At 44.4% G+C, this 20,084-nt stretch overlaps 1 protein-coding gene across 1 annotated transcript in view; it reads left to right on the forward strand.

The window, feature by feature from the left end:
- Positions 1 to 19,696, forward strand: part of LOC143288786 (uncharacterized) — a 31,277-nt gene extending 11,581 nt beyond the window's left edge. Inside the window, exons 7-9 of the mRNA XM_076597419.1 lie at positions 7,698 to 8,012; positions 8,813 to 8,976; positions 18,164 to 19,696. Of these exons, the coding sequence (XP_076453534.1) occupies positions 7,698 to 8,012; positions 8,813 to 8,976; positions 18,164 to 18,315 (631 nt within the window). The 3' untranslated portion in view covers positions 18,316 to 19,696. The remainder of the gene's footprint in view (positions 1 to 7,697; positions 8,013 to 8,812; positions 8,977 to 18,163) is intronic.
- Positions 19,697 to 20,084: the final 388 nt, after the last annotated feature.

The raw sequence follows: 20,084 nt of genomic DNA on the forward strand, positions 1-20,084 counted from the left end.
AATCAGGCACGTCAACCCTGCACACTACACCTCCCCCCCTGCTAAACACCAGACAGTTTGTTCCACCGATCTGACTGTCTCCGGCCTCACGGAGTGGCTTCTTCGGCAGACCCCATCCCATACCGTGAAGAAAGCGATAGTTCACGTGGGAATCAATGACTGCCGTGAGCACCAACCAACAACAGAGGCCACAGGTGTCACAACACAGCAGTGGGAGAATCTCATCGCCCAGTGTCGACGTGCCTTTCCAAAGGCACAGTTACAGGCCTCCTCTATCATTCCTGCTAGAGGACGACACCCCCTCAATGCTGTCATCCATCCCAGCAACAACAAACTGAAAGAGGTCTGCAGTGTCATGAAGGTTCTGTTCACCGACCATCTCAACACCTTCACCACACAAAGTGGGGCACCAAGACTGGCCTTGTATGCGAGTGCAACTCAGCCCAGTAAAAAGGGTATCGCATGCATCACAGAAAATATTTTCCCTAAAAAGCGATCTCCCCTTTTGTCCACACCCCCTCCCCTCCACGCCCCACCACACCCTCTTATTCCTGCTGCCCCGCCCACCCAAGCACCAGCCTGGCGTGTCGGACGTACCAACAGGAATGGTCGAAAGACCCCCCTCCTCCCCCCTCCCTTAAACCAGGCAGACTTCCCAGTTTTGCCCTCTCATCAGCGGTCACTCCTTCCCCAATCCAAACCCCGTGGTTCTAGCCCGTCCCACCATCCTCCTTCCAAACCACCCCCCACCACCATTCACGTCAGTACTTCAGACCACGGCAAGTCCACTACTTCCTTCACGCGCGCAACGGAGCGCCCTCCCCACTCTTCCCCCTCCACTTGGTCAGCCAGCCAGTCAGCACAGACGCAGCGAAGCGAGACCGTGACCCGACCCCAGCATCACTTCTCCTGCCCGCCGCCGTCCTTCAGTCACGCCAACAGTGCACACAGTGCTGAACGCAGGGCACCGTGGTCATACGGTGCTCTGTACAGACCCATGGCAACACCACACCTTCCTCCCCCTGTGCACCACCCTGCCTTCCCCGTCCACACACCACCACCACATCTGTGGTACAACTGGCCGCCACCTGCTTTCTTCCCCCCATTTGGTTATAACTTTTGAAACTTTTCAACATATATATTCATGTGTGTGTGTGTGTGTGTGTGTGTGTGTGTGTGTGTGTGTGTGTGTTCTTTCAAGAACTTCGACACAGTGTGAGTGTGTGTGTGTGTGTGTGTGTTGAAACAAGTGAAGTAAAAAACTGAACCCTGATGTTGGCAGTCGGAACAACTCTGTTAAAGAACAACCTGAACCTTAAAGAATAACCTGAACTCTGGTGAACCTCCTCAGAGTGCTGCTATTGCACAAACTGTGTAAAATATTCTTTGAACTTGACTCATCGTGACCTTTTACCTTTGTGTTATTATTTCCTCCTTATTATTATTATTATTCTTTTATCATATTCTTATTTTATTGTTTTCTTTTCATGGATTATTTCGTATAGTTACCTCCCTACGGTGCTACTGAACAATAACAAGCTGCAAAGTGTGCGGAACGATTGTGAACTCTAAAATCACAGTGACACTCCTTTCCTACTTTTACATTATTATTGTGGGTGTGGGTTTTCCTGTTTGAGTTGAGTGTGTACATCGTGTTGTATTTTGACATTTTATTTGGTTGTTCCAGTAGCTGTATTGGAGCTGTCAGCTACTTTTTTGAGTTAAAAAAAAAAATCTTTTTTTATTTTATTTTAGTTTTTTATTATTTATTTTTTTTATCTTTTTTTATAATAATATTGATCATAACCATCCACTGAAAAGATGTCAGACTTACATGGAAATACCGTGCGGTTTGGCCAAGCCAACGGGACAAGAATTGCTCACTTAAATGTCTACCATTTGTATAACAAAATACCCGATATATGTTTACTTTTGAATGGACCCCCTATCATCCACGTGCTTGGACTCAGTGAAACGCGTCTTGACTCCCGAATAACAAACGAAATGCTGTCGATCCCCAACTATGACATAATCCGTCGGGATGCAGTCAGCCATGGTGAAACTGGACTTGCAATCTATATACACAATAGTATATCCCAATATGTCAAAAGGAGAACTGATTTAGAGAACACAATGGTTGAGTGCATCTGGATTGAAATGAAATATTGTATGTCACCCCCCGTTCTTCTTGGATACCTATACAGAAACCCTTCATCGCCATATACCTGGCTTGATGACTTTGTGCATATGATGGATCAAGTTAACGCTTGTAACCGCAACACCTTACTGCTTGGTGACTTTAACTATGACCTATTAAAACCCCAACCAGCCTGGCAGTCAACCATCACACTTTTTGGCTTACACCAATTGATAAAAAATCCTACTAGAGTTACGTCCACTTCCTCTACCCTGTTGGATCACATATACACTAATAACGAACACTCGATAACCGATATGAACGTGTTAGACAAGAGCATCAGTGACCATTCTGTTATCGTTTGCACTTTGCTATATAAACCCCCCAAATCACCAAGCAAAGGTCATACAACTATGTACTATAGATCTTTCAAGAACTTCGACAAAATTGTTTTTTTCCACGATCTCAGCTTAGCACCGTTCGATAATGTCTTGAAGTCCTCTGACCCAACCGAAGCTCTAGATACTTTTTATGACATACTGCTCTCTATAATAGATAAGCATGCGCCATTTCGGAGGAAAAGAGTTAAATGTCCCCATCTTCCCGGCTGGCTCACACCCGAAATCTCAGAAGCAATGGATAAACGCGATAGCCTTAAACGCGAAACAAAGAAAAAAGAGAAAGAAAATTTAGAACATTTACCAGAGTCTATTAAAAGACAAAAACAACACGAAAAAGAAAAAAAGAAAGCAGACTACAAAAAACAAAGAAACAAAGTAACAGATCTCATTCGTGCTTCAAAACAAGCACACTTCAACAAATTGTTAACAACCAACAGAGATACTTCCTCCCTGTGGCAAGCAATTAATGAAATTACTAACAAGTCTCGTGTTAAAATTCAAAAACACTACACATGGTCGCCTGATGAATTCAACAATCATTTCCTAAACATAGCTGAGTCAACAAAATCTAACGAAACACTGTCCGCGGAAAATTATAATGTGCCATCCTCTCTTTTAATGTTCTGTAACAGCAGAATAGAACGAGAAGATTCCTTCAAGATACCTCCTCTTGCAGTCCATGAAGTTGGTGCTCTCATTTCCAGTCTAAGAAACAAAAAATCAATAGGACCTGATGGTATTAATGCTTCTCTATTAAAACTCGCTCTCCCTTACATCGTTGTCCCCCTTACATTCATATACAACTTGTGCATCGAACAGGGTATGATTCCCCCTGCTCTTAAGTCAGCGAAAGTTATTCCATTACCGAAGTCAAAAGACACGTCTGATCTGAACAACTTTAGACCTATTTCGCTTCTGTCAGTATTGTCGAAACCACTCGAAAGACATGTTCATAAACATCTTATGCAATATCTGGAAAAACATAAACTTTTCCATCCTTTGCAGTCAGGTTTCCGACATCGTCACTCATGTCAAACAGCGTTAGTCCATCTGTGTGATTCATGGTTGTCTGGCATCAACCGCAGTGAAATCATAGGCGCTGTTTTTCTTGACTTACAGAAAGCTTTTGATCTCGTTGACCACGAAATATTACTCACAAAACTGTCATTGTATCTCAGAGACCCCACTACGCTGTCCTTTTTCGAATCATTCCTTACCGACAGAACACAACATGTGTTCACCAATGGTAGATTCTCTTCTACGGGAGCAATAAAAAGTGGAGTTCCTCAAGGATCAGTTTTAGGGCCACTTCTATTCTGCATATTTATCAATGATCTTCCTTTGTCTTTATCAGACTCCAGAATCTCGTGTGCCCTTTTTGCAGATGACACTTCCCTTCATTCCAGTGCTGCCAACGTTGCCTCAGTTCAGAATTCTCTTCAAACGGGCTTAAATGATGTTTCTAAATGGTGCAAATCTAACTGTATGACACTTCATCCCCAAAAAACAAAGAGTATGATTATCACGTCAAGACAAAAGCACCAAGAAAATCCCCTTGTTCTCACCCTGAATGTCGATGATACCTCCATAGATCAAGTTCGCGAGCACCGCGTCTTGGGAGTCATAATTGATGAAGAACTGAAATGGCAAGCTCACATTGATTCTGTCTGTAAAAGGTTGGCACGCAGTCTGTTCTTACTCAATCAGCTCAGACCTTACATAAACAGTGAAGCTCGCAAAATGTTCTTCCACGCTCACTGTCTTTCTCACGTCAACTATGCATCTGTTGTCTGGAGCTGTGCTGCAGATGTTCATCTTAAGAAACTAAATTCTCTCCACAAGAGAGCAGCCAGATTAATTCTACCAGATCACTCACTGTCAACGTTAGAAAAGCAAGCCAGATTAAATATCCTTCCACTTCAAAACCAGCTAGAATTCAACAAAGCATTACTCATGTACAAAACACACAATAACTTAGCACCGCAATATCTCCAACACCTGCTCACACGAGCCTCATGCCGATACGGCTCTAACAAATACATTTTGCCACGTACCCGAATTGATTTGTTCAAAACTAGTTTTGCATTTTCGGGTGCATCACTGTGGAACTCCCTTCCTTTGCACATACAAACGGGCAGATCTCTTCCTATGTTCAAATCAAGTCTGCATAAACATCTTCACCCCTTCCAACAGTAAATAACTCTGATCTTTGAATTACTGTAGGCAGTAACAAAGGGGTCAGTTATGTCTTATTTATTGTATCAGTCATTGTTGCTGTTGTTGTTGTTCTTTCCTTGCTTTCTCATTTCATCGTGTTTTGTTTTGCTCTTTTTTTTTTTTCTTTTTTTTTTTTTCTTTTTTTTTTTTCTCTCGTTCTATTTCTTATGCATGCATGATCTATTCATTTCGTTCTATCATAATCGTGACAAGTGTTCAAGTAATATTGGTGATGGTGGTAGTCACTGTAGTATGCTGCACTTGCCAACATAGATTTCAGAGACAGTAACAATACTGTACCTTTTAAACACCCGGATGTTTCTGGAACTTCTATATTGATGACATCTCTCTCTCTCTCTCTCTCTCTCTCTCTCTCTCTCTCTCTCTCTCTGTGTGTGTGTGTGAATCACTGTCCTATCCATCTGTCAATCTTAGTGTGTGTGTGTGTGGGGGGGGGAGTGAAGGGGTGCTGTCAGTGTGTGTGTGTGCGTGTGTGTGTATGTATGTGTGTGCGCCCGCACGCGAGCGTCAGTGTGTGTATGCATGTGTGTGCACGGATGTGGGTGTGTGTGGGGGGGGCGGGCGGGGGGAGGGGGGGGGTTCTTCATTATGTATACAATTCTGCATGAAAACCTTTTCCTTTCATTTATGTGTGTGCTATTTGTACTAGATGTAGATTAGCAAGGACAGATTGGAAGAATAGGCAATGCCTAAAATCTTAATCCTTGAATAAAAACGTTTTGAGTTCTGAGTTCTCTCTCTCTCTCTCTCGATTCTTTCTCTCTTGGCCTCGTCTTTTCTCTCTCTTATTTCTCTCTTTCTCTCACACTCTCTCTGTGTTTCTTCTCTCCCTGTCTCCCTCTCTCTCTCTTTCTCTCATTCCTTTCTTTTCTTGCTTTCTCATTCTCTCTCTCTCTCTCTTCTTCTCTCTCTCTCATTTCTGTCTCTCATATATATCTCTGTCTCTCATTACCTAAGGATTAAACTGATTGAACCTAGGCACTATCGAAATCCATCTTTTCATATTCTCTGTCTCTCACTCCTGACCTAAAGATTGATCTGTTTCAACTCAAAGCACTATTGAAATCCACCTTTTTCATTTTTGATTTATTCGTGGCATTTGAAATGAACATTTCTTTACTAATGTGGTTTTATTTGTCTCACAAAGCACTGAGGCTTCCGAATATCATTGCAGCTTAGGGTGTATTTATGGGTTTTATTTGTACCATTTTTGTTTCCATGTGTTTTATTGTTTATAATAATTTACTCTGGTATTATAGTGATTGTGTAATACCCAGGGGCCTATCTAAATAAAATGTTCTCTGTCTCTGTCTCTCTGTCTCTGTCTCTCTCTCTCTCTCTCTCTCTCTGAGGGCTGGATGTAAAAAAAGCAGCGATGCTTACTCCACTAACCTCGTTAAATAAAAATTTGTTTTGTTTCCTCTCTCTCTCTCTCTCTCTCTCTCTCTGTGTGTCTCTGTCTCTGTCTCTGTTTCTCTCTTTCTCCTTCTCTCTCTCTCTTTCTCTTATTGTCTGTTCACTTTCCCCTTCATGAGGGGCCTAGGCCTGAAATGAATAAACCATCTGAATCTGAATCTCTCTCTTTCTCTCTCCTCTCTCTCCCCTCTCTCTCTCTCTCTCTGGATTCGTTCTCTCTTGGCCTCGTCTTTTCTCTCTCTTATTTCTCTCTTTCTCTCACACTCTCTCTCTGTTTCTTCTCTCCCTGTCTCCCTGTCTCCCTCTCTCTCTCTTTCTCTCATTCCTTTCTTTTCTTGCTTTCTCATTCTCTCTCTCTCTCTCTCTCTCTCTCTCTCTTCTTCTTCTTCTTCTTCTCTCTCTCTCTCTCTCTCTCATTTCTGTCTCTCATATATATCTCTGTCTCTCATTACCTAAGGATTAAACTGATTGAACCTTGGCACTATCAAATTCCATCTTTTCATTTTCTCTGTCTCTCACTCCTGACCTAAGGATTGATCTGTTTCAACTCAAAGCACTATTGAAATCCACCTTTTTCATTTTTGATTTATTCGTGGCATTTGAAATGAACATTTCTTTACTAATGTGGTTTTATTTGTCTCACAAAGCACTGAGGAAATGTAGCTTCATATCTTTATAAAGCATTTGATCGAAGAGGGGTTGTATTGTCATAACTCTATATTTCCAGTTGACAGATTTTGAATATAATAGGCCTGTGAATACATATTTGAATATTCAAACATTCTTTTCCTAATTAGCTAGACATGTGGCTCAGTAGATACTGATGTGTCTTGTTTGCTGTTGTTGTTTGTTTGTTTGTTTGTTTTTGTGTGGGATATTGTGTCATCCATAGTATGCTTGTCAAAATGTGACTCCTGTTCACACCCCTTCAAATGGGGCTTTGGCCGCACTGAATAAAATTCTGGTAACAAACCTCTAGGCGTAGGGGGTAGTGGTGGTCTGGAGTCGACCGGAGGTAGCGGAGGAAGTGGAGGTGGCGTGGGGTTGGTGTTGTTGAGAGAGGCAGAGGTAGAGGGCCCAGAGTGATAGTGAATCGATTGCGATCGTGCCGTAATTTTAGCCCGATCTCCCAATCGAGCCACATCATTTTGCGACCTGTTTGAAGACATAATTGGACACAAAACAGAAACGCCAAAGAATCGATAGACAAATAAAAAATGCGAAAAAAACTTAGCCGTATAAAGTGCACAGGAACAAGTGTTGAGATGGCTGCTGGAAAAAGAGGGCGCTAGCCAGCGGGACAAAGGGGAGGTTACCTACTTCCGGGAGGTCATCGGCCGTAGTTTTGTTTTCTCCACATAGGCGGATAGTAGTTTGCACAGGACAGGAATGTCAGACCTCTGCCGGAGTCAGCACTAGTTGGGTCACGGTAAGTATGTTATTTCAACGTAATTTTTGATAGAAAATTTCCTTTCTGTTCTGTTCTGTCTCTGCCCCCCAATCAGGAGCCGAGACAAGACATCCGGGAGGCCGGACTCGCAGCTGTCCGTCATCGGAGCGCTGGTGCCCGCCATCCCTTGGATCGTTCGCGCGGCGCACCGCACCGAGTCGCAGTGTGCCAAGTCGGCGGTGGACTTCATCCGCCTGACCCACCCGGTGACCTCCCTGGTGCCCTTCGTGGACGTGTACGCCCGCCTGCTGCACGCCGTGATGAACGGCCTTGACCTCAAGGCGGAGGTGCTGAAAGTGCTGGGGTCGTCCACGCTGGGCGGTCCGGGCAAGAGGGAGATGGTGCTGAGTCTGCTGGATCAGGCTCACCGGTAAGGAGGCGGAGGGAGGCCGGATAGGGTTGTCAGGGGGTGTTGGCATCATGTGGGGGATTGTTGGGATTGTGTGTAGGGAATTGTATGGGTTGTTTGGGCACTGCGTGGGGAGCGTGAGAGATTGAGCGGGGTGTGAGGGGGGGGGCGTGGGGGGGATTATGTGGGTAGTGGTGGGTATTGAGTGGAGAATTGTGGGGAATCTTTGGGATTGTGTGGGTAGTGAGGGGGATGATGTGGGGGAGCGCTGGGGAATTGCTGGGATTTTGTGGAGCATTGTTTGGGGAATCATGGGGATTTTGTGGGAGATTGTGTGGGAGAGTATGGGGGGATTGAGTGTGTGTGTGTGTGGGGGAATTGTGGGGAATCTTTGGAATTGTGTGGGTAGTGTAGGGGATTGTTGGTGTTTTGGGGGGGATTATGTGGGGGATCATGGGGATTGTATGGGAGATTTGTTGTGTGGGGAGTGTGTTGGGGATTGTGTGGGGAGGGGGGGGGGATTATGTGGGGAATCCTTTGGGATTGTTTTGGGAGCCGTGAGGAATTGTTCTCATGTGGGTATGTTATACAGGCGTGCCCCGTGATAATAGTTTTATGTGTGTGTGTGTTGCTTTGGTATATTATGGTAAGTACACGCACCATGAACGCCTGACATGGTCATTTCGAGCTGCACATGCATGCTTGGAGACACACACACACACACACACACATACACACTCTCTCTGTCTGTGGGATGAATGAATTAATGATTACTCATTTACTGTTCATTGATGTCCTGTTGTTTGTCCCTGTGGTGACAGGTACCCCAAAGGTTCAGAGGAGCGCCTCCAGACGTACCAGAGGGCCACTGGGATGCTGGGCTCAGCGTGCTACATAGATGGCGCCATGAGTTCCATGCTCTTCCTCGCCCTGGAGTTCCATGACGACTTCAAGGGAGGGGTGTTGGCCAATGCCAATTGCGGAGGTATCAAACTGATGCGTGTTGATTTTTTTTTTTTTTTTTTCTGTGTGTCTTCTTCTAAAGGGAAGGGGGGTGTCATGGCAGAATGGGTTCTGATTCAGTGTCATCAGTGTTGTCTCTTTTATTTATTTATTTTATTTATTTATTTATCTTATTGTTATTATTATTATTATTATTTATTCATTTATTTATTTATTTTATTTATTTATTTATTTCAAAAATTATATTATTATTATTTATTATTTATTTATTTATTTATATGTTTATTTATTTATTTCTTTTCTTTTTTTTTTCTTTCTTTTTTTTGTACGCTTATAGTTGACTTCATCAAGTTTTTGCGCCTTATACATATTATTATTAGTAGTAGTAGTTGTTGTTTTTTTCTTTTTTCTTTTTCTCAAGGCCTGACTAAGCGCGTTGGGTTACGCTGCTGGTCAGGCATCTGCTTGGCAGATGTGGTGTAGCGTATAATTATGGATTTGTTGGAACGCAGTGACGCCTCCTTGAGCTACTGAAACTGAAACTGAAACTGGTTCAGTGCCCAGTATCTGAGGCCCTGTTTCTGCTTTGTGCAGTGTCGTTGGGAAAGGCATGTTACTCTGATTTTCCACAGTTCGCCCAAGTTTGAATGGGTCAGAAGGTTAAAAAATGGTGGCAGGAGAAGATTGGGCCCAGTGTGTGTGTGTGTGTGTGTGTGTGTGTTTGCTGGGGGTTTTTTTGTGTGTGTGTTTGCTGTTTTTTTTGTTTGTTTTTTTGTTTTTCTGTGTGTGTGTGTGTGTGTGTGTGTGCATATGTGTTGAGTTTCTTCTGAAAGATTTGAGCTTGCTTTCAAGGGTACTGTATGCAAACAGCGTCAGGTCAGGTCATTAGATCTGCTACTGGTAACCTGTAATCCAGTACAACCTGTTCAGGGTCGGGTTGCCGACGACTAAACCGGCACTTCCACCGCTCCCTTCTGGGACTGGTGAGGCGGGTGGCTAGACACCCTTATGGAGATCCATAAAAGGGCGTCGGCTCGGGAGAGCCACCGACGGCCATCTAGCTCCACTGTGCTGTGTGCATGCCACACGCAGTTGGCCTCCGGGGTGTGTCTACCCATGTATGCGAAGTCTGGATCCGGCAGAATCTGCAGAAGAAACCTATCGGTTCAACGGAGAGGAAGGCGATTACAGCAACGCACTGTGGAGTGCAGAGAGCAAGATGAGACACCGAAAGGATATCTTGGTCATTCACTGCATCCGTGCTCATCCTCCAGTCGTCTCGACTTAGTCTTGCCACTGGAAATTGGTGGACCCGGACGAGAGAGTGAGGTTGACGTTGCGCAACTCCTCTTCACTTTAAACAAACTCATCGCGCAAGTCATCAGTCATCCAAAATGACCTTTCATCCTTCATTTCATCACCCCCAAGTCCTGTGGCGACAGGCGAGCGACGAAACGACAGGTGTGGGTACACTGGCAGTCGCAGCCGCAGACCTGCACGCAGGCGGCTCAGGCCATAGGGTCGTTCTTCGTCGACAGGAGCAGCGATGGAGCTCGGCAGCCGTCTGAGCGTCTGAGCAGCCCTCTTTAGGAATGCACTGCTCACCTCCCTGGCATGAGGAAGGGGCTAGAAAAGGTGCCCTAAAAATTGCCTGCTCCATATCACCCTGGCCAGCATACCGCGGCTGGCGGGGACCCTACATCAGCGGTCGAAACAAAGAGAAAGAAAAGAAAAAAACAAGGATCGTTCCTCTCACCATTGGTGCTTGGAACATAAGGACTCTCCTGGACAGAGATAACGCGGACAGACCCCAAAGGAGAACAGCACTAGTTGCATCCGAACTCGCCAGATACAACATCGACATCGCAGCCTTGAGTGAGACTCGGCTTGCAGGCGAAGGCGAGCTCTGTGAACGGGGATCTGGTTACACCTTCTTCTGGAGTGGACGAGGAAGCGAAGAGCGACGTGAGGCTGGCGTTGGTTTTGCAGTAAAAACAGCACTTGTCAGCAAGCTAGCTGGAATCCCAAAGGGAGTCAACGATAGGCTTATGACCATGAAACTCCCACTGGCATCTGGCCAGAAGCACCTCACCATTGTCAGTGCCTACGCCCCAACCATGACCAACCCGGATGAAGTGAAGGCGAAGTTCTACGAGGACCTTCACTCTGTCATTGCTGCCATCCCTAAAGCAGACAAGCTCATCATTCTTGGGGACTTCAATGCTAGAGTTGGCTCTGACTACATCTCCTGGGATGGAGTGATTGGAAAGCACGGTGTGGGCCACTGCAACCCAAATGGATTGCTTTTGCTTCAGACCTGTGCAGAGCACGAACTGCTGATAACCAACACAGTTTTCTGCCTCCCCACCCGTAACAGGACGTCATGGATGCACCCTCGCTCAAAGCATTGGCATCTCATCGATTATGTCATCGTCAGGAAAAGGGATAGGCAAGATGTACGTGTAACAAAGACCATGTGCGGCGCCGAGTGTTGGACAGACCATCGTCTTGTAGTCTCAAAGTTGAATATTCGAATCCAACCCAAGAGACGCCCCCAAGGCCAGAAGGCTCCAAAACGGCTCAACATCGCTAAGCTGAAAAGCATCACCATCAAACAGTCCTTTGTGGAGCTGCTGGAAGATCGTCTGGAATCCGCCTCTCTGGACAACCAGAATGTGGAGTCTGACTGGAGGACCCTGCGTGAGCTGATCTATAGTACAGCTTCAGAGACCCTGGGACCCATGACCAGAAAGCACAAAGACTGGTTTGATGAAAACTGTGATGAAATCAAGCAGCTTCTGGATGAGAAACGCCGTCTGCATCAAGCCCACCTGAGCAACCCAAAGTCCACATCAAAAAAGGATGCGTATGATGCCATCCGCAGGACTGTTCAGCAAAAGTTACGCCAGATGCAGGATAAGTGGCTGAGTGACAAAGCTGATGAGATCCAGGGATATGCTGACAGGCACGATATGAAGAGGTTCTATGATGCCTTAAAAGAAGTCTACGGCCCCACATCCTCAGGATCATCCCCCCTCCTCAGTGCAGATGGGAATACCTTGATCACCGAGAAGGAGAACATTCTCGAACGATGGGCTGAGCACTTCAACAGTGTCTTAAATCGCCCTTCCTCCATAAATGATGAAGCCATAGACCGTCTCCCACAAGTCCCCATCAACGAAGCACTGGACGATCCGCCAACACTTCTTGAGACCCAGAAAGCAATCCGTCTGCTATCCAGTGGCAAAGCACCTGGCTCAGACTCCATACCAGCAGAGGTCTACAAGGATGGAGGCACTGTGCTGACTGAGAAGCTTCATCAGCTGTACTCACTCATGTGGAAAGAAGAGACGATCCCCCAGGATTTCAAAGATGCATGTATCATTCACTTGTACAAGCGAAAGGGGAACCGGCAAGCCTGTGATAACCATCGGGGCATTTCCTTGCTCTCCATCGCAGGCAAGATACTTGCCAGGATCCTACTTAACCGCCTCACAGCACACCTTGACCAAGGTCATTTGCCTGAGAGCCAATGTGGATTCCGGAAAGAGCGCGGAACCACTGACATGGTGTTTGCTGCAAGGCAGCTGCAAGAGAAATGTCAGGAGCAAAATGCTGATCTGTTCTCCACCTATGTCGACCTCACTAAGGCCTTCGACACCGTGAGTAGAGAGGGACTGTGGAAGATCATGGCCAAGTACGGATGCCCTCGGAAATTTATTTCCTTGGTCAGCCAATTCCATGAAGGCATGCAGGCTCGAGTCCAGGACAATGGTGAAACATCTGCTCCTTTTGCTGTCACAAATGGTGTCAAGCAAGGCTGCGTCCTGGCTCCAACGCTGTTCAGCCTCATGTTCTCTGCAATGCTTACTGATGCCTTCAGAGATGGCGATGTTGGAATCGGCCTAAAGTACCGAACAGATGGCAAGCTGTTTAACCTCAGAAGGCTTCAAGCAAAAACGAAGGTCATGACAGACATCATCAGAGACTTTTTGTTTGCTGATGATTGTGCCCTCAACGCTGGATCTGAAGCTGACATGCAACTCAGCGTCGACAAGTTTGCCACTGCCAGCAGGAACTTCGGCCTTACCATCAGCACGAGGAAAACTGAAGTTCTCCATCAGCCAGCCCCAGGGAAACCCTACGTTGAGCCCAACATCACAGTCAACGGTCAGAGACTCAGTGCGGTGGAGCGGTTCACATACCTTGGCAGCACACTGTCACGAAATGCGACCATCGACGATGAAGTGAACGTCAGGATTGCAAGAGCAAGCGCAACTTTTGGTAGACTCAATGCAAATGTCTGGAACAGAAGAGGCATTAGTCTTGAGACCAAGCTAAAGGTCTACAGAGCAGTAGTTCTCCCCACACTACTGTACGCCTGCGAAACTTGGACAGTGTACCAACGACATGCCAAGAAGCTGAACCACTTCCACACAACATGCCTCAGGAAGCTACTGAACATCAAGTGGCAAGACAAGACCCCAGACACAGAGGTGCTCGCAAAAGCCACCCTTCCCAGCATCTTCACCATCCTGATGCAGTCCCAGCTTCGCTGGGCTGGACACGTGGCGCGTATGCCAGACCATCGGCTGCCCAAAAGGCTCTTCTATGGCGAGCTGCAACAAGGGAAGAGATCACACGGAGGTCAGAAGAAGCGCTTCAGAGATACTCTGAAAGTCTCTCTGAAAGCGTTTGATATCAACCCTGACTCCTGGGAGGAATCTGCAGTGGACCGTGACAAATGGCGCGCTGCTGTGCACAAAGGCGCCAGGTTGTGCGAGGCCAACAGGACTGGTGCAGCTGTTCAGAAGAGGCAGGCCAGAAAGTCACGGGCAAACAAGCTCCCTGACAATGATATGCCTGTCTTTGTCTGCCCCAACTGTCAGCGAACATTTCGTGCACAGATTGGACTATTCAGCCATCTGCGCACTCACAGATAGATTCATGAGCATCCTTCCCCCCACCCCACCACCACCCTCCCCCCATCCCCTATCCCCCATCTGGATGACAACGATGGTCATCATCGATCTCGATGGACACACCACCACCACCATACTGTATGCAAAGTAGAATAGTTCATTTGTCAGTCTTCATAGGGTAAAACTCTTTTCTTTTTTCTTTCTTTTGTCTTTGTGAACACTGTAAAACACAGGGGGTTTGATATCAACTGCTTTAAAAAAAAAAAAATGATGTGTGTAGGTGACAAATTTGGTTTTTTTTATTATCCAAATTGCCTATCTTTATATCTGTGCTGCAGAAACAACACATGTTTCTTACTTTGTCTTTTGATACGTGCAAGGGAAAATTAATCACATGAAGAAAAACAACAACGTTTTTTCTTAATTTTATATTTAATTACACACACTTAACCGTGACCCACTAGTGCAGACTCTGGGAGGGGTCTGACGTTCAGTTGCACCAATGGAATGTGCCACAATCCCTTTAGGGGAAACAACACCATAAAATAAAAGAAAAATAAAAAATAAAAAGAAAATGCTTGCTTTGGATCCACACGCTGGACTGGGCCCTATGTGCGATGCGTCCGTGGTGGCGGCCGTGACATCGGATCACGCGACCCCCCACGCAGCATGCCTCGACCGTGTCAGATCCAGTGGCGAATTTTATATTTTCTTGGCTGCTTGTAGGGGGGGTAAGGAAACTCGGGAGCTTGTAAGGGAGAAATATGTCTTTATTTTTCATGACGTGTTATTTTACATATCTGTAGGGGGGGGTAGAGGAGGTGCAGGGTAATGTGTGTGGTGTGTGTGTGTGTGTGTGTGTGTGTGTGTGTTGGAGCTCATGTACGTTTATATGTATTTGACTGTGCTTTCATATCTGTGAAACTGCATGTTTGGTGCATATCTGTTATGCATGTGTGGGTGTATGTGTGAATGTGTGTCTTCATGTTTTATATTTCTTTGCTTATTTATCATCATTGTTGTCTTATTTATTTATTTATTTATTATTATTATTATTTTATTATTATTATTATTACTACTACCTTTTTTTTATATTATAATTATTATTTATTTATTTATGTAAGCTTATTATTTATTCACCTTTTTTTTTTTCTCAAGGCCTGACTCAGTGCGTTGGGTTACGCTGCTGGTCAGGCATCTGCTTGGCAGATGTGGTGTAGTGTATATGGATTTGTCCGAACGCAGTGACGCCTCCTTGAGCTACTGAAACTGAAACTGTATTCTTCTTCTTCTTCCTTCCCTCTGTCAAGAGGCAGTAGGGCACGGCACCAGATTTCTCAAGGGTATGCAGTGTCATCTGACCATTGTATGTTTCTTTATGGAGACATGCTCTAGAGGCGAGTAGTAAATGTCTGTTTAATTACACATACTTAACTGTGACCCACTAGTGCAGACTCTGGCAGGGGTCTGACATTCCTGTCCTGTGCAAAACTACTATCCGCCTATGCGGAGAAAACGAAAGTAGCTACAGCTGATAACCTCCCGGAAGTAGGTAACCTCCCCTTTGCCCCCCTGACTAGCGCCATCTTTTTCCGGCAGCCATCTTGACTCCTGTTCCTGCGCTCTTCATACGGCTAAGTTTTTTTTTGTATTTTCTTCTTAAATGTTTGTTTTATCGAAATTTAAAAAGTAGATTTGGTAGAGAAAAATGTATAAGTCAAATGCCTGATAATTATGTTATCAGCTACTTCAGATTTCAAAGTAGTAATCATAAGCTGGAAATAGAAACAGGGAGACACAAAGGCATACCACGAGAGTTACGGCTTTGTAAGGTTTGTAACATGTCTGTGATTGGGGATGAGTTTCATTTTATAATGGAATGTCCCAATTATGATCAGTTACGAAATAGATATGTTCCTAAAAAATATTTGTCTCCAAAATCGGTTTTTAATTTTTGTAATATGCTCAAAGGAGGCAAAAAAGTCATTTTTGCTGTAAGCAAGATGATTAGATTTGCAAATGTTGCCTAGCTATACTTTTGGAGTTAAAAGACATTTGTGTTTTCCCAACTTTAATGTGACGTTGTTGCGTATTTGTTTGTTCTGGGCATGAAAAGATTATTTTCTCAGTAATCCTCCATACTCCAGTAGGAGTGAAAGGATAATTAAAACTTGAAACTTCCCCTCTGTCGCCCTCCTACAACAGTACAACAGTACCTTAGATTTCTTCCCCTCTGTTGCCCTTCTACAACAGTACATTAGATTTCTTCCCCTCTGTCGCCCTTCTACAACAGTACATTAGATTTCTTCCCCTCTGTCGCCCTTCTACAACAGTACATTAGATTTCTTCCCCTCTGTCGCCCTTCTACAACAGTACCTTAGATTTCTTCCCCTCTGTTGCCCTTCTACAACAGTACATTAGATTTCTTCCCCTCTGTCGCCCTCCTGCAACAGTACCTTAGATTTCTTCCCCTCTGTCGCCCTCCTGCAACAGTACCTTAGATTTCTTCCCCTCTGTCGCCCTCCTGCAACAGTACCTTAGATTTCTTCCCCTCTGTCGCCCTCCTGCAACAGTACCTTAGATTTCTTCCCCTCTGTCGCCCTCCTGCAACAGTACATTAGATTTCTTCCCCTCTGTCGCCCTCCTACAACAGTACGTTAGATTTCTTCTCCTCTGTCGCCCTCCGGCAACAGTACATTAGATTTCTTCCCCTCTGTCGCCCTCCTGCAACAGTACCTTAGATTTCTTCCCCTCTGTCGCCCTCCTGCAACAGTACGTTAGATTTCTTCCCCTCTGTCGCCCTTCTACAACAGTACATTAGATTTCTTCCCCTCTGTCGCCCTCCTGCAACAGTACCTTAGATTTCTTCCCCTCTGTCGCCCTCCTGCAACAGTACCTTAGATTTCTTCCCCTCTGTCGCCCTCCTGCAACAGTACATTAGATTTCTTCCGCTCTGTCGCCCTCCGGCAACAGTACATTAGATTTCTTCCCCTCTGTCGCCCCTCTGTCGCCCTTCTACAACAGTACATTAGATTTCTTCCGCTCTGTCGCCCTCCTGCAACAGTACGTTAGATTTCTTCCCCTCTGTTGCCCTCCGGTAACAGTACATTAGATTTCTTCCCCTCTGTTGCCCTCCGGTAACAGTACCTTTGAAGGTTGTTTTACCATAGGACGTTGTTACATGGCCACACCAAAATAGTTTTAATGATAATAAGAAGAAGAATAAAGTGCATTTCAAGATGCTTATCCCCTTCGAGAGCTCAAAGCACCATTACAATTTATTAAGAAGGCAAGAATATTTACACACTTATCCACAAAACTATGCTCATCCACACACAAGTATATATATATCTGCACTTATCAACAAAAAACAAAAACAAAAATAAAATATGCACATAAAATTATATATATATATATAACATTAAAAGGTTTCAGCACTTAAAACCTATGGCGTAGGTTACACCTGGTGTTAACTTACTCAGTCAAAATGGAGTTTGAAAAGGTGGGTCTTCAGCCCAGCGTTAAAGGCTGACAAGGTAGGAGCCTTTCTAAGTGTCTGGGAGAGTGCGTTATATATAAGGTGAAGGACCAACAAATGATGCTGGTCAGCAGGTCTTCGTATGGTCCAGTTTGCTGCTTCCTAGTTTGGTGCTGTTTATTCATCGGTGATAAGATCTGATGTTGAGTATTTTGCGATAACACCTCGTTTTTAATGGCTTGGATTCTTCTTTTCAACTCGTTGATGAGGGTCTACCCATGTAATCAGCCTGTTGTGCAAATGACCCCGAGTTTGTAAAGCGCTTAGAGCTTGGTCTTGACCGAGGGTAGGCGCTACATAAGTGTCCCTATCTTCTTCTTCTTCTTCTTCTTCTGCGTTCGTGGGCTTCAGCTCCCACGTTCACTCGTATATACGCGAGTGGGCTTTTCACGTGTATGACCGTTTTTACCCTGCCATGTAGGCAACCATACTCAGCTTTCAGGGGTGTGCATGCTGGGTATGTTCTTGTTTCCATAACCCACCGAACGCTGACATGGATTACAGGATCTTTAACGTGCGTATTTGATCTTCTGCTTGCGTATACACACGAAGGAGGTTCAGGCAACTAGCAGGTCTGCACATATGTTGACCTGGGAGATCGTAAAAATCTCCACCCTTTACCCACCAGGCGCCGTCACCGTGATTCGAACCTGGGACCCTCAGATCGAAAGTCCAACACTTTAACCATTCGGCTGTGGCGCCCGTCAGTGTCCCTATCAAATCAAATCAAATGAAACGTATGTGTGCAGGTGAAAACTGTCACCGCGGTGCTGCTCTCGGAGCATTGCTGGCCGCCGCTGCCGCTGCCAAAGGGAAGAGGATCCCTGCCGAGTTGAGAGACAACCTGCACTCCATGAAACCTGTGGCCGCTGCAGTGATTCAGGACATGAATGATGTGTGATTCTGTCGCTGTCTGAATGCATGGCGGGCTGGTCTATGTGTGTGTGTGTGTGTGTGAGTGAGAGGGAGAGAGTGTGTGTGTGAGTGAGAGAGAGAGTGTGTGTGAGAGAGAGAGAGTGTGTGTGTGAGAGAGAGAGAGAGAGTGTGTGTGTGTGTGTGAGTGAGAGAGAGAGTGTGTGTGTGTGAGTGTGTGTGTGTGAGAGAGAGAGTGTGTTTGTGTTTATTTGTGTCTGTGTCTTTGTGATAGACAGGAACTAATACTCAAGTGATCTGATAACTATCATGAAGACAGAAATTCATTTACTTTTTTTTCTTGTATGAATGAAAAGCTACAAGAAGAAAGGTTTTAGATTATTGATGAGTGATTCTTTTTTTGTCGTATTGCAAGTTATCATGTGATATAGATGATCCAAACTAGAATGCTAAGCGAGAATATTTGAGGTGAGATGAACTTGCGTGATAATTTTGTAGACTGAGACTTGTTTGTGTAAATGCACAGAAGCAGAGTTATATGATAACTCTGAGAAACTAGTATGTAACAGCAGTGTGTGTGTGTGTTTGTGTACATTTTCATGCTTGTGTATCTGTTCACATGTGCGTGGGGTGTACACAAATTGGCTTTTCTTGACCCATTGCTATTCTAAGTTTAGTCATTTTCCTTTTACGTATCTTTAATTTCTTTTTTTTTCTTTTTTTTTTCAAGTTGACTGATTGTGGCCTAATTTTTATTCTTATTTTTTATTTCAATCATTTCCCTTTTATTATCATTGATTTCTGTTTTTTTAATGTATTTATTTATTTTTATTTATTTGATTTCAGTTTATTCTAATGTTTTACACAAACCAAAGACATCCTTTGGAGGACTGACCAGCATGTTAAGTTCATGTGTAGTTCTGGCATATGTTCTAGCTTTTCTCTCTTTTTTTTTCTCCTCTTTTTTTTTTTTTAAGCAGATGTGGTGAGTGAATATGGATCAATCTGCATGGTTTGACACCTTGGAACTGAAATTGAGATGGTGTTTGTAATAGACTCCATTGTGGTCAATGTTTCGCTGTGACCGTCAAGTTTAATCATAATTTGCATGCATGTCTGTTTTATAGAAGTTTGGTTTTTTTTTTGTGTGTGTGGTAGCTTTTTCATTGGTTTGTTTGTGTGTTTATCATTGGAGTGTTTTGTTTTGATCTGTTATTATATTTGGATCGGATGGGGTTTTTTTCCCCTCTAATGTAATAATGACTTTTTTTTTAATGCTGTGAACAGGTTTTTCATGAAATATTTTGTGAGTTATTATTATTAGGTATTTTATATTGCCAGAAGAAAATAATTTAGGTTCATCTGTAACCCTTTTATTTTTCCTGGTAAGGAGAATTTTTTTTGTGCGTTTTTTCTTGGAGATATATATATATATATATATATATATATATATATGTATATATATATATATATATTGCAATAATTAAAGTAAAGGAAAACAATACTTTATTTTGGTTGTGAGTGTGTCTGTATCTGTGAGTGTGTGTCTCTCTGTGTATGTGAGTTTATCATTTACAGCTTAGTCTTTTGTGAAGGACTATGTATGACTCTCAAACTAGGAGGCAAAATTGCACTGGCTCTTAGTGCTGCAGCCTTGTGGGGTAGTTGGCCTTTGGGAACCATCCCAACGCCGACTGTCCTAAAACCCTCTTGGCCGAGAGAGTGGGGATGTAACTTGGGGCAAGACACTCTCCACTATAATCAAATTCTAGCCCAAATAGTCGGAACAGCAGTTGC

Source organism: Babylonia areolata, chromosome 13 (genome assembly GCF_041734735.1).
Source record: "Babylonia areolata isolate BAREFJ2019XMU chromosome 13, ASM4173473v1, whole genome shotgun sequence".
NCBI classification, from domain to species: Eukaryota; Metazoa; Mollusca; class Gastropoda; order Neogastropoda; family Buccinidae; genus Babylonia; species Babylonia areolata.